This window comes from Falco naumanni, chromosome 2 (genome assembly GCF_017639655.2).
Source record: "Falco naumanni isolate bFalNau1 chromosome 2, bFalNau1.pat, whole genome shotgun sequence".
Taxonomy (NCBI): Eukaryota; Metazoa; Chordata; class Aves; order Falconiformes; family Falconidae; genus Falco; species Falco naumanni.
In genome coordinates, this window is record NC_054055.1 from 93699255 (window position 1) to 93712200 (window position 12946).

The 12946-nt window shown below is 42.5% G+C and overlaps 1 protein-coding gene across 4 annotated transcripts in view; it reads left to right on the plus strand.

Annotated features, from left to right (window-relative positions):
• The window catches only part of CTPS2 (CTP synthase 2), a 73993-nt gene extending 64808 nt beyond the window's left edge, over positions 1 to 9185 (plus strand). For 3 of the 4 annotated variants that reach the window (XM_040582667.1, XM_040582666.1, XM_040582668.1), the window contains exons 18-20: positions 4402 to 4407; positions 6125 to 6235; positions 7762 to 9185. In XM_040582667.1, coding sequence (XP_040438601.1) covers positions 4402 to 4407; positions 6125 to 6194 — 76 coding nt within the window. In that variant the 3' untranslated portion in view covers positions 6195 to 6235; positions 7762 to 9185. The remainder of the gene's footprint in view (positions 1 to 4401; positions 4408 to 6124; positions 6236 to 7761) is intronic. The other variant, XM_040582669.1, reaches the window with a different exon arrangement.
• The last annotated feature ends 3761 nt before the right edge of the window (positions 9186 to 12946 follow it).

Genomic DNA, 12946 nt, shown 5'->3' on the forward strand with positions numbered 1-12946 from the left:
CATCTGGTATCTGGGCAGAAGCCCTAGTTTCTAAGCAGAACAAATAGTAAATTTAAAGATGTATCACACCTCCCAGGAGAGTGCTTTAAATAAATCAAAGTGAATAAACTTCCCTTAAATTTTTGTGAGGCATAGTATGATAGACAGTCTGAGAATGCTTACACATAGGCAGGAGCATACCCAGCTTGAGACTGAAATGCATCCTCTGGGTTAAACTTAGTTTCCAGAAGCTTTGATGCGTACAGAGACAGTCAAGAACTGAGCAAAGGATGAGAGTAACTCACTGATGAATCATTACTTAGTTACCTGAAGTGGTACTTGGGCATCTAAATTGCCCTTGTGGTTTCAGCCTCTCGTGCTTTATGGCATGAGTGCCTAACCATCAGACAAAGTGATGTACGTCCTTGTGAATGCTTTTAAATCATGATTTTTTCTAAATCTTTCCTTGGAAATACTGAAGTTACCATTTCACACGGAGCTGAGGAAGGTGAGAAGCTGCCGGTTTAAATGTCTCATTTTAAAGGACAGAGAAAACCAGAACCACAGGAGACTCTCGGAAAGTGTACAATACCCACAAATACACTGCTTTTTGAAAGAAAACAAAATTGTTTAATAGAAAACTAGTGGATGAAGAGGGGAACTTCACGTGTAATGTTGTTGCCTTTGACAGAGTCTTACAGTTTCATTTGGGAAAAGTAATAAAAACTGGCTTATCTTTGGGAACAGTGTCATATGGATTGCAAAACCACTGATGTACCATAAAGCCATGTTGCTGGTTTCTTTTTTCCCCATAGCAAGTTTAGCATCAGCAGGCTTTATTTCTTCTTTCCCTCAGTTAACATCTTTATTAATAGCCTGCAAGAGTTGGTCACAGTGCATTAATGATATTTGCAAGTAATGTCATTTAAATAAGAGCTGAAAGCACTGTTCAGAACAAAGAAATAACGTGAAAATATATAGGCAATTGAGAAACCTGTGCTGAAAATAATGAGATCTGCATCCTGGTCTAGTGGAAGGTGTCCTTGCCCATGATAGGGGGGGTGAAACTAAGTGATCTTTAAGGTCCCTTCCAACCCAAACCATTCTATGACTGTGCGTTGGTTTGGTTTGGGGTTTTTTTGAGGAAGCTAAAGGTCACAAGCTAAACATAAATAAACAGAAATGTCCAGTAGATGGGAGGAAATGTAGGAAGTGAGAGATGTTCATAGATGAGAAAGTGTGGGTAACTAGGACTACTGCCAAAATATATTTTTGCAAAGCGTTAGTGAATATGCTGATGTGAGGCACTAATCCAATGCCATCCAGTCACAGAGTACTATGTTAAGTTCTGGGCAGATTATTAATAGCAGATGACTTATGAGTTGCATTCAGAGACAAGGAACAAAAATGGCCAGAGGACAGGAGGGGTTGTGCATAAAGAAAAAAAATCTCAGGAGTTTTGCCCATAGGGTGCTTACTGCACTAACATGGTCCAGCTATCTCCCAAATCAGCCTTGTAGGAAGACTTGGGCAAGCACCTATAAGCAGAACAGGAAACAGCCTATGAAACATGTTCTGATGTATGAGGGACAAAGAAGGTATGATCAGGGCTATCTCTGATATCCCCTGTACATTGTCTCCAACCAAAACACGTCTGGCACAGCATCATATTTCTGCCATTGGCCAAATCCAGACATTTCAGAGGAAAGTGAGGGCGATCTTGAGATTTGAAAACCATCAAGGCAGTGGCAAGAGAGGTAGGGGCTGCTCCACCAAAGAAAACAATCCAGGAGCCAGGGGTGGCATCTGTACTGGTAGGGATAGTGTCCTCACCAGCAGCAGTCGGTACCGCTGTTGCCAAAGGTGGCAAGCAGGCTGGCTGCAGTGACAGTTACCGTGTCTTACAGACAGTCCAGTGCAGAAGCGCAAAGTGATGAGTTAGGTCTGAGGTCAATCCAGGTAGTCCAGTCAGCAGGTGACTACAGAACTCAGAGATGGGTGCAGGCATGTCTGCAACATAGCGCAGGCAAGGATTGGGAGCCAAGGCTCCTGGCTCCGTCAGTGGAGGCCCCAGGTGAGGATGGCCAGGGCAGCTAAGACTTGTTGGTACCCTCAGAGCTCTTACAGAAAACTATAGAAAAAGTTTTAAAGGAAAACCTTTCTCAACCATTAGTGGTATTTAGTAGTGAACTGAGTAATGGTTGTTATGACAGTTACTTTGATATTTTAATGTTAGATGTTTACAGTGAAGACACTTCTGAGCTAATCACCCCAGGTCTTTTTCTGTAGTTACTAAGTGAATATGCACTTTAAGGGAGCCAGACAGCTCATGATAATGGTTAAGTGGGTCAGAAGCATTGTACCCTACAAGTGCCTGTTTCTCTCCATTGATTGCAAGAAGCTGATGCCAGCTGTCTCAGATGAAGATGTCAAAGCTGAATTAATTGAATCCCATGCATGAGACTTGGCAGAGAGTTTTTGTAACACCCAGATATGTTCTGCCATCTTGGTTGTGATTTTTGTAGTGCTGGCTCCTAATAAAACTGTTACCCTAGGTCCACTTACGTGAGTGCAAATGTCTGGCAGCTTGGACTTGGGGAGTCTTGGGTATGTGCTGAAGGATTCTTTAATGAAATGATGTTTCAAGGAAGCGTAGGATCATGTAATGATGGCGATCAGAATAAATGGTATATGATAATTTTTATTATAAAAATCATAAAAATATACATTGAGAAGTATGAGTGACTGCAATTATAACCACTGCACAAGAAATAAAATATTTATTTTAAATATTTTCTTAATGACTATAATAATTTCAATCATCCACCTTTTTTTGGGGGTGGGGATAAATAAGAATAAGGCAAGAACCTGACACCCACTTAATCTTGTTTGTAATGATTCTTACAACGTGGACTCCAACAAAAAGACGCTAGTGAGCAAATGCAAGGCCACCACAGCAGTTCTGTTCCATCTTTTTTTTTCATGGTAGCTGGAGTATAAAGATGTGGCCAAGATAAAAGCAGGACTAAACTCAGAGTATGCAGTGTCACTGCATCTGGGCAGTCACTTCAGTCTGCAAGATAAAGAATTTTGGTCACTTTGATCCTTGCATCTAATCTACCTGTAGTTAATGGAAATATGCTCACTGCAAAGTGAAATATCAACCAGTACCTGGTATTTCACTTCGCAGTTAGCTGCAACCTGAACCTAACAGCACCTGTCTGGCGTTTCACTTTGCAATGAACTGCAACACATTTTCGGGAGCAAGGAAAACATCCTCTGTTGAGAAATCACATTATGGGATTTTGTTTTGCTTTAATGTCCAGTCATCTTCAGATCCCTGTTTTCTCAAGATGTAAGTAATGAAAAGATCTTCCCCCTTGCATGTGCTCCATTATTACCAAATTCATGCCAGTTTCAGATGTCTCTGTTCTGCTGACAAAGGCATCATCATAACTCTGCTATATTTGTCTAAAGCACAAAAGGAGGCAAGCTGAGAAGGTTCTCTATTGGTATGGTGTGGAATGCAGCCGATAGCTGGGGAAACACGGCATGAAGTTGCAGTGCACCACCTCAGCAGCCAATCTCAGTTGCATAGTCATTGGAATTAAGACTGCAGACCAATTTTAAACCTGTGTTTCTCAAACAGCCTCTCAAAAGGACCAAAACACCCGCTTTTAATGTTTTTATTAAGAAATATAGGCAACTGTAAAATGGGTGTTCCTTGAATGTTCTGTTGGTTTCGTTTGGAAAATTCAGATCAACATTCTTTAGAAATGAAGTGTTTGACACAGTTTCAGAGGGGTTTTTTTTTTCATCCTTTTTTAACATATAATTGACAAAAAGGTCCTTTTCCAGAAATGTATGCAATTTAAACAGTTGTTACAGTAATGCTATTCCCTGCAAAGGCAGGAGCCAAGCTAAGTGCATTTCTTCCTCAATGCAAATGAAAGACAAATGTACTTACGTTAGTACAGGCTGTGGCTGTTTGAAACGAACGATTGTTACAGCTTTTGAGACCCATTGAGTGAGGGAGGACCTATTATGAGAGTGCTGGGTGGGGATCAGTACCTAACTGTTCTTCAAGAGATGAAGCTGGGCAGTTCTCTCACCTCATTGGTCACTGAGCATTTTTACTTAAGCATCTGTCTCCCATACTGTGTTGTATACGATGCTCTGGCATATGTTTTTTGGCTGTGACTGCCACTGGGCAGCAAAGCCTATTAAAAAAAAAAAGAAAAAAAAAGTTCTCTGAAGATGCTGGATTTAAACCAGGACTATCGTAAGATTATGCAGCTCTCTGCCATCACAGTTTTACCCTCTGTTCTGTGGACAGTTTGTGCTATTTTGCTGTGATGTGAATATGCAAAACTGTTTTAATAATACTGAATTTTTATTCCATGTTTCCATGGGTACTTTCAGAAAGAAGTAAGTACAATGTTGGTGATGTGTTTGTCTGTGTGCATCTGGCATGCTTGATCATACTGTTAACAATACTTTCCTCACTTGAACTGTGTAATTGTTTGCCAGCTGGTGAAATGATCAAATTGAGCATTTCTCACTAGCCCAATATGACACAGTCTTTATAAGAACTGCATCAACAACATGCTGTAGGCAAAGTCTTAATGTTAGAACAGTCGGAATATCTAAGCTGGTTTTGTAAAGAATTTGGTACAGTGATTTGCTGGAACTGTGGGAGGCTTTCCTAACAGTCAGAGGTAGAAATTAAACGAGACGACTGTTGGTACCATTCCTCCTGTTCGACTCTATTAAAATGACTGTGTTTATATCTAATCTTTGATTACTATTTTATTTTTGCAAAGAAGAGAGGGTGAAAATCAGGCTACAAAGCAGTGCTCAGTAAGAAGCACCAATATAGCAGAGTGCAGTTTGTTCACTGTTCCACATTGCAGTCTAGATGAAAGATCTCCAGCTGCGGGGTTACATAGTTCCCCTTAAATCATTACACAGCAGGCAGTCACTGTGGGTCAGCTGGTAAAGCTGTGTCTAGGTGGGTCATGGGCTGGTTATGCGCTTGATGTCTCAGTAAGGGATCACGGCCAGAGGTGGGGAGTGTGACGTGACTGGGGTCCTGTTGGCTGGAGGGTGAAGGTGTATATGGTAAGAGCGAGATGTGACGTGTACAGTGGCTGGAGTAGAGTTGGTACCCAAGGCTGACGCTGCTGTACTCGCATAAACGAGGTCTGAGATCCCCCACCATGTTAACCGTAACCTGTGCTCCGAAGTATCACGGAACTGACCAGAATTATTGCTGCTGAAATGCACTTGTCGGTTCCCTGCGCTTCCTTTGCTGGTTTCTGATCTTGGGGAAATTCAAGCATCCAGAAATCAGACTGTAGAAGTGAAGTGTAGTAGGGGGAGGTTAAGGCTGGAGGTTCTTCTGAAGACGTGTATTTAGAGTTAAGATAAAACTGGAGACCCAGTAGAGATCACAGCTGACTGAAAATGTGATTTGTGGACACTTCTTTCTCTCGGTCACTGTGGTGATTCCTGTTCTTCACTGTTTCCTTGTTCTGGCCACTTTATAAAACCATCATTTGCATGGCAGTTTGTTCAGTGAAAACCAGTCTGCTTCTCTTGGGAAACTGCAGAAGGGGATAAAACCTCAGGAAAAAAGTCAGGATATTGCTTGGTGCACTGAAGATGACTTGTGTTCTGACTCGAAGAGCAAGAATTGTAATTTAAGTATAAATTGTAGCATTCTGAGTAAATGAAATTGTCCTAATTTTCCCTTTGGTTAAAACAATAATTTTCTTTATCACAAAGGAGAAATTCATCTTAGTCTTGCTCTGAATAGCTGTTACGCTCCATGTTGTTAATCGCAGTAATAGGCACACAGCACCAGCAAACTGTAGAATGAAGGTACCAGGGGCCAAGCAAAAAGAAATTGAACATACTGTTTATCAGGTAGGATATTTTTTCTCATCAGATCTTAGACTCAAACTTAAACCCATTCCTGTAGAGGAAGGTGTTCTAAAATACTAAAATTGAGCATGGGCTTAAAGTAGTTTTCTGGAAATGGGTTGCATTTGAGGAAAGTGTTGGTCATATGCATCGTCTGGGTTGGAGGGTTTGAATAAAGTATTTGGTTTAGATCCTTCTGACTGTGCATTGCTTCTAATAGTGACAGCTATAGTGACCTCAGTGATGACAGCTCTCCAGAAAAAGAGTTTCCTGATTCAGAAACAGGCTGAAATGATTGTGTGAGAGCACAGAAACGGATGACGCTATTAAGGTAAATAATTTTGATGTTGCTTTATGAAATTTATTTCTTCGAGACTTAAAACAGGAGACAAAGTTACCTGGATTCTCCCTTTTGTTTCAAATCCCATCTGAGAGCTTCTATTTTCTTCCTTGCCTGCAGCACTTAATTGTTTTCCTCTTCTGCTGCCTAACTCTGCAATTTATTAAAGTCTGCTAAGTGTTTTGGGCACAGCTTACATGTAGGATGCTGTACAAAATCGAGTTTAGTGTTGGAAGATACAATACAAATACATTTTAAAATTATGTCGAGATTTTTTTGTTACTTCTGTTTGCAAGGTTGGATCACTTTGAGTACACTATGTTGACATGACTTTTTATTTTGCATTAATATTTGTTTGCCTTAGGCTTTGCCAAAGAGATGTTGGATTGTTGTTTTTTCACCTGTAAACATGGTACCCATAGATTTCCTTTCAATTTGGAGGTTGTATTTCCTGAGACACCTGATCTCTGCAGATCTGAGTCTGAATCTTAGTCTCTCTTCATTTTCCCTACACTGATTCGTCAGAGTTGCAGCTGGTATGGTACTCTGATACGTGTGTACATTCATGCTTTCCAGTATTTCTGAGCAATTCTGTAAGCAGGACACAACTTTCCCCTCCGATTTTATTCCTTTCACATGCTGTGCTCACAAAGCAGCTGTGCATATGAATGATGCATTTCTGCCTGATGGTCTCCTGATAAAAATACTGGCATGAGATGCTAGAAGGAGTTTAGTCCTTAGCTGCAGCATGCGTTTCTTCTGTGATTTCTAATAAATTTCTTTTTCCTTCTCATGTACCACTTTAAAGATAATAATACACCCCCAAGTCATGTGAGTGGAGAACAGAATGTTAAATGATTTAATGATCTGGTGCATGCAGATACAGTACGGATGCATGTCCTAGAGTGACCAAAATATTCCTTTTCAGTCTCGCCTGGAGCCTTCACACTTGGAAACATCACTATGGCTCTGTTTCTCGAGACCAACACATAGTACAGGACAGCCCCTTTAGCTTGGCCTTGCTTTCCTCAATGACATTTATGAACGGTGATTCTGTTTACCATTGCAGATGTAACTGTTTCAGTGCTTGCGTGAGTGGACTTTTGTGGTGCTTTGAAGTAGTTCCCGGTAGTCAAGCTGATTTTGTTTGGACGTGTCACTAGCGGATACCAATTGTATTCAACAGAATTACTCTAGAATGGATTAAATAACTAATTCCAGATACAAAAGGAAGATAGAAGTACTGGCTCATTTATTTTATCTCAGGGTTAATTCTGCCCATTAATCAGAGCTGGATACACATGTAGGCTATATTTAGCTTTGTGGTTTTGCTTTATGCTGCTTGACCTAAATGAAATGCATCTACTTGTAGTATTTACCATAAAACTACTTTGAAGTCAGTCAACGGGTTTGAGAGAAACTGACATAAGCATGAAAAAAACTGAGTTACAGAAGAAGTATTTTTAATCATTTTTTCCCATTTATTCTTCCTTCCCCTCCCTCTTTTTATGTTACAGAAAGTCAGAAACGGAACAATACTGAATAGAAGAAAGAAGAGTAAGCTGCTTACAGTCCTCACAGTGTCTGCTCCTATACTGTTTTCAGTAATGCTCTTTACAGGTGGCAGTTTTACTGTTCTGTAGCAAAAACTGTTCTGTGTAAATGGTGTTTCCTCTTAAAAATGGCGGAATGGTTGTGCACCTTAGCTGTTTGTCACGATTGACCTTGTCCTACATTTCAGAGTGATCTCAAGTGAATATGTATTAATTCACCAGTTCACAGCTGTTCTTGATTTGAAGGAAGATTTGATTGTTTTCGATTTGTCTTAGAACAGGAAGATATAATCATTAGTTCTTGTGAATGAGAGGGAATGCACTAAAGAATTTAAGGTAAAGTTGTCTTATCCATGAGCAGCAGAGAACTGTTTCAGGTCTGTTTCCCTATGAAGCTTGTTGTATTTTATTTTATTTTTACTTTTTTGCTGCTCAATATGTACAAATGAGAAATTGTTGCTGTATTTCAACTCTTTGTGATTATAATAATTGATGTTTAATGCACATCTTTTCACTTTGCTTTTATAAGTGATTTCACTTTTACAAAACTTCAAATTTATTTGCTCTATTTCTCCTGAAAGTCTGGTAATACTGAACGTAATTCTGACCTACAAAATTACAGAAGCGATATTAGAAGGTGGTTTTGTATTTGTATTTTGTAAGAGAGTGAGGAAATACGCTTACATGTTAAAATGTAATTTAACACCTGTATGAAAGTTGTAGAAGAACCGGCAATAAATCTGGAGCATTATCTGGGCTCCAGCCGTGCAACACTCAGTTAATTTCAGTAAATGAGTACAAAGGTGAATTAAGGTTCACCCTTGTTTTCCTTTATCCAGTGACCAATCCACGGTCATGGCACTCTTTTCGCAATAGTATAGAAAGTTATATTTTAAATTATGAATCACAAGTTATTCCACTGCATGACAATTGAGGCAGCCCTGCAAAGCCAGGAATGCAGCCTGCATCGCTGAGACAGAAGGGGAAGGCGAGGGGTCCTGTACTGTGTGTAAGGCTGGATCCCATTAACAATGTGGCGTCACCAGACCTGTCACAGAAGTTGGACCTGCACCATGTAACTGATGGGCTCCACATGCCTGGGGCACCCTTTCCTATAAAGAAATCTTCCGAATTTTGAGCTTTGGGTTGTTTGGGTTTTTTTTGTTTTGGGCAAAGTGACTTTTTTAATTCATCAAAAGGTAAATATCTGTTCAAATTTGTAAAAAAATGTACAAAAATAAAAAGCACTGTGTCCCTTATTACAGCTTTGTAAAACTAAGTTTGAGAGCTTTACATTGCTTTAGAAAATCTCAGGTTACACAGCCAATTGATCTCTTCAGTAAAAGAAGCTTTAATGGTAATGACAAATAAAATGTATTCCTATGGCAGTGTTTTTCTAGAGTGGTTTGCAAATGTGTGCCTCAAACAGCAGGTATTGACAGAGTCGGTGTCACTGTATGTCTTCCCCAATGAGAGACACTGGCCACTGGTTTGTGAGGGGTGAAGCATTTCCCAAGATTGTCTGTAATGTACAAATGTGTTTTCAAATATATTAAATTGTCAGAAATGTGTAGATGCTGTGTTAAAGAATGCCAGTTGTGAACTGTGGGGTCACCGAAGGAATTTTTCATTTAGTCATGTCCCAGTTGTACTGTGGGTGAGATGCTGTGATTTACCCCCAAAAATGGGGGGACAAAAAGACATACAACCTGGAGTGAAGCTGGAAACAGCACCTTAACCTCCCAGCACCCTTACCAGTCCTCTTTCTGCTAATTGTGCTATACAAAGCAGTATCCTGGGGACAAACACCACTGCCACAAGGGATCCATCTGCTATTTGAGCTGACAGAAGCAGCAGCATGCCATTTCCAAAATGGCAGAAAACAAGCCTTTTCCAGCCAAATCCTGGGCTGCGTTAGGAGCGTTGGCAGCGGGCTGAGGTGATCCTTCTCCTCTATTCAGTCCTGCTGAGGCCACCCCTGGAGTGCTGTGTCCAGCTCTGGGCTGCCCAGTACAACAGAGACATAGGCATACTGGAGGGAGTGCAGTGAAGGGCCACTAAAGTGATTAGAGGACTGGAGCATCCCTCCTGTGAGGGAAGGCTGAGAGTGTACCGGTTTGGGCTGGAATAGAGTTATTTTTCTTCATAGTAGCTCATATGGGGCTACATTTTGGATTTGTGCTGAAAACAGCATTGATACACATCTTACACAGAGCCAGGGCCTTTCTGCCCCTCACCCCACCCCACCAGCGAGCAGGCTGGGGGTGCACAGGGAGCTGGGAGGGGGCACGGCGGGGACAGCTGACCCCGACTGACCAAAGGGATATTCCGTACCGTATGGCATCATGCTCAGCAACAAAAGCCTGGGGAAGGAGGAGGAAGAGGGGGATGTTTGGAGATACGGCATTTGTCTTCCCAAGCCACAGTTCCATGTGAGGAAGCCCTGCTCTCCCGGAAGTGGCGGAACAGCTGCCTGCCAGAGCTGGGTTCAGCCTAGGGAAGAGAAGGCTCGAGGGGGGATGGGGGAAGTCTCATCCATGTGTATAAATAGCTGAAGGGAGAGTACAAACTGGATGGAGCCAGGCTCTTCTCAGAGGTGCCCAGTGACTGGAGCAGAGGTAGTGGGCACAAACTGAAACACAGGAGGCTCCATCTGAACACCAGGAAAATCTTTCCCCGCTGTGAGGGTGGCCGTGCAGTAGCACAGCTTGCTCAGGGAAGCTGTGGAGTCTCCGTCCTTGGAGATACTCAAAAGCTGCCTGAATGATGGTCCTGGGCAACTGGCTCTAAGTGGCCCTGCTTGAGCAGCAGGGGCTGGACCAGGTGACATACAGAGGTCCATTCCAACCTCAACCATTCTGTGAAACAAAGCATGATTGGCACAAGCAACCTTGGCTTGTGGCTAGGCTTGTCTCACTGAAGAGAGAGGAGGATGTGAAAAAGCCAAACTTACATACACTGTCTAAAATCTGAAGACATAATTCCTAAGCATGGACAGAGTGCAAAGTTGCAAGGTTGACTCAGCCTTCTGAAACAAAATGTTTGGAAGCATGCTTTTGCATTATTTCAGACCTCTCATCCTGTTTGAGTAAGGACCTTCAGTGGAAATGTATTCATTTCCATTTTTATATTTACACCTGACACAGCAATCTAGCAGAGAGCAGTATTTTGTTGGGGCTGTGGCAGGACAAGAAAGGCTGCCTGCTAATGCAGAAATACACGCCAAATTTTAAACAAAGTGAGCTTGCTTGTATGTTTTTCATTCGCGTGTGAATAATGGAATTTGGATTCTTGTGAGGGATAACAATGAAATAAAGCCGTTGTGGGTTTCCATTCAAAAACTGGGTATGTAGTGAAAAAGATACAGAAAGAAAGATGTATTTACTCTCACATCATTGATCTGCATCTATATGTTGAATGATCATGTCTTGGTAGACTTGGACTCATTTGTCCTCCGTGGGAAGCATGAACTGCTGAGCAGGTAGCCTAACGTATTAAACTGTCCAGGGCAGTACCACTGGTTACAACTCCTCTTTAGCATAGCATATATTTGGAGCACAGCAAGATATGAAATCTGTATTTTCCGTCCTGCGTTAGCTCAGATGGCTGTTGCTTAGGCTCAAGGACCGTGTTTGTAATAGTAAATTAGGGCAGGGGCAATAGTCTCTTTTGAACCCAACTACAGTGGTTGAGTTGCTTCCACACAGCTAAGCTTTCATGGGTATACTGGAGTGAGTCCAGTGAAGGACCATGGAGACAGAGCATCCATCATATGGTGAAAGGCTGAGAGACCTAGTGGTGTTTAGTCTGGAGAAGAAACGGCTCAAGGGGGCTCTTATCGATGTTTATTAATAGCTGATGTGAGAGGATTAAAGAAGACAGAGCCAGACTCTTCTCAGCGGTGCCTACTGACAGAAGGGGCACTGGGAAGGAACTAAAACACAGGAAAAGGTAAGAGAGAACTTTTTTATGGTGCAGGTGCTTGAACACTGGAACAGGTTGCCCAGAAAAGTGATGGAGTCTCTGTCACTGGAGATGCTGAAAACCCAACCGTGCACAGCCCTGAAAAAATTGCTGTAGCTGGCCCTGCTCTCAGCCAGTGGTGGAACTGGACAATCTCCAGAGGTCCCTGCCAACCTTAACTATTCTGTGATTCTGTGAAACTCACCTCCAAAGAAGGGGGCCACATTCTGAGTCATGTATCTTAAGTTTTCCTGAGACACTGAGGAGGGTTTGCTTGGCTTACCAGACTCTCATTAGGGAGTACTTGTGGAAGGGTGGGCCATGTCCTGCACTAGCTTGCTGTTTTTCTGACGCCACTGAAGTGATGCCACATTTGTGTCACATAAAATGTGACTTTGTTGGTTACAGGGTGGTGCCAAAAGTCTTACTGTCACCTGGGATTCATGGAACTCAGGCATGGTTCTCCTAAATTCCTCTGCAGGCATCTAAGCCCTAGCTTGCCAGGAAGACACTGGAGGTTTTGACAACAGCCTGAAAGCGGAGGCTGAGTTCTCTGCAAGAACCTGCGTTAGGAGGAACTGCAGCCCCGAGCGAAAGGAAGTGTTCAGTAAAGAAGAGGCAGATTGGCAATGACCGCAGCGGCATGGGCTGGCTGCCCAGATGGGTGCGGAAGAGGTTACGGGAGGATCAAGCAACAAATGACTTACCAACCTGAGCTGACCTCCTCATGGGAGCTATGTTGCAGTTGCCATAGCAATGCAAATGAAAGGTTCTCCCCAAACTCTATGTGTGTCTTAGGGACAGTAAGGAATGTAATTACAGCACAGATGACTTCTGAGTCAGCTTGGCTACAGCTGGCAGTGAAGCCAGATCAGCGTGGAAGTGAACAGGGGCTGTCTGAAGCTCATTTCCCCCCAAATTCACTGTCTGTATATGTGACGTGACTACAATTTGCTGAGAAAGGGAGTAAGGTGGATCAAGGAGGGAATCAGAATAATACTGCCCTTGGGATAGCACGTGGCCTCCGCCAGCATCCTGGGGAACTCACTCACTGCAACGTGCCAGGGACTCATAGAATCACAGCGTGGTTTGGGTTGGAAGGGACCTTAAAAGATCACCTAGTTCCAACCCCCCCGCCATGGGCAGGGACACCTTCCACTGGACCAGGTTGCTCCAAGCCCCATCT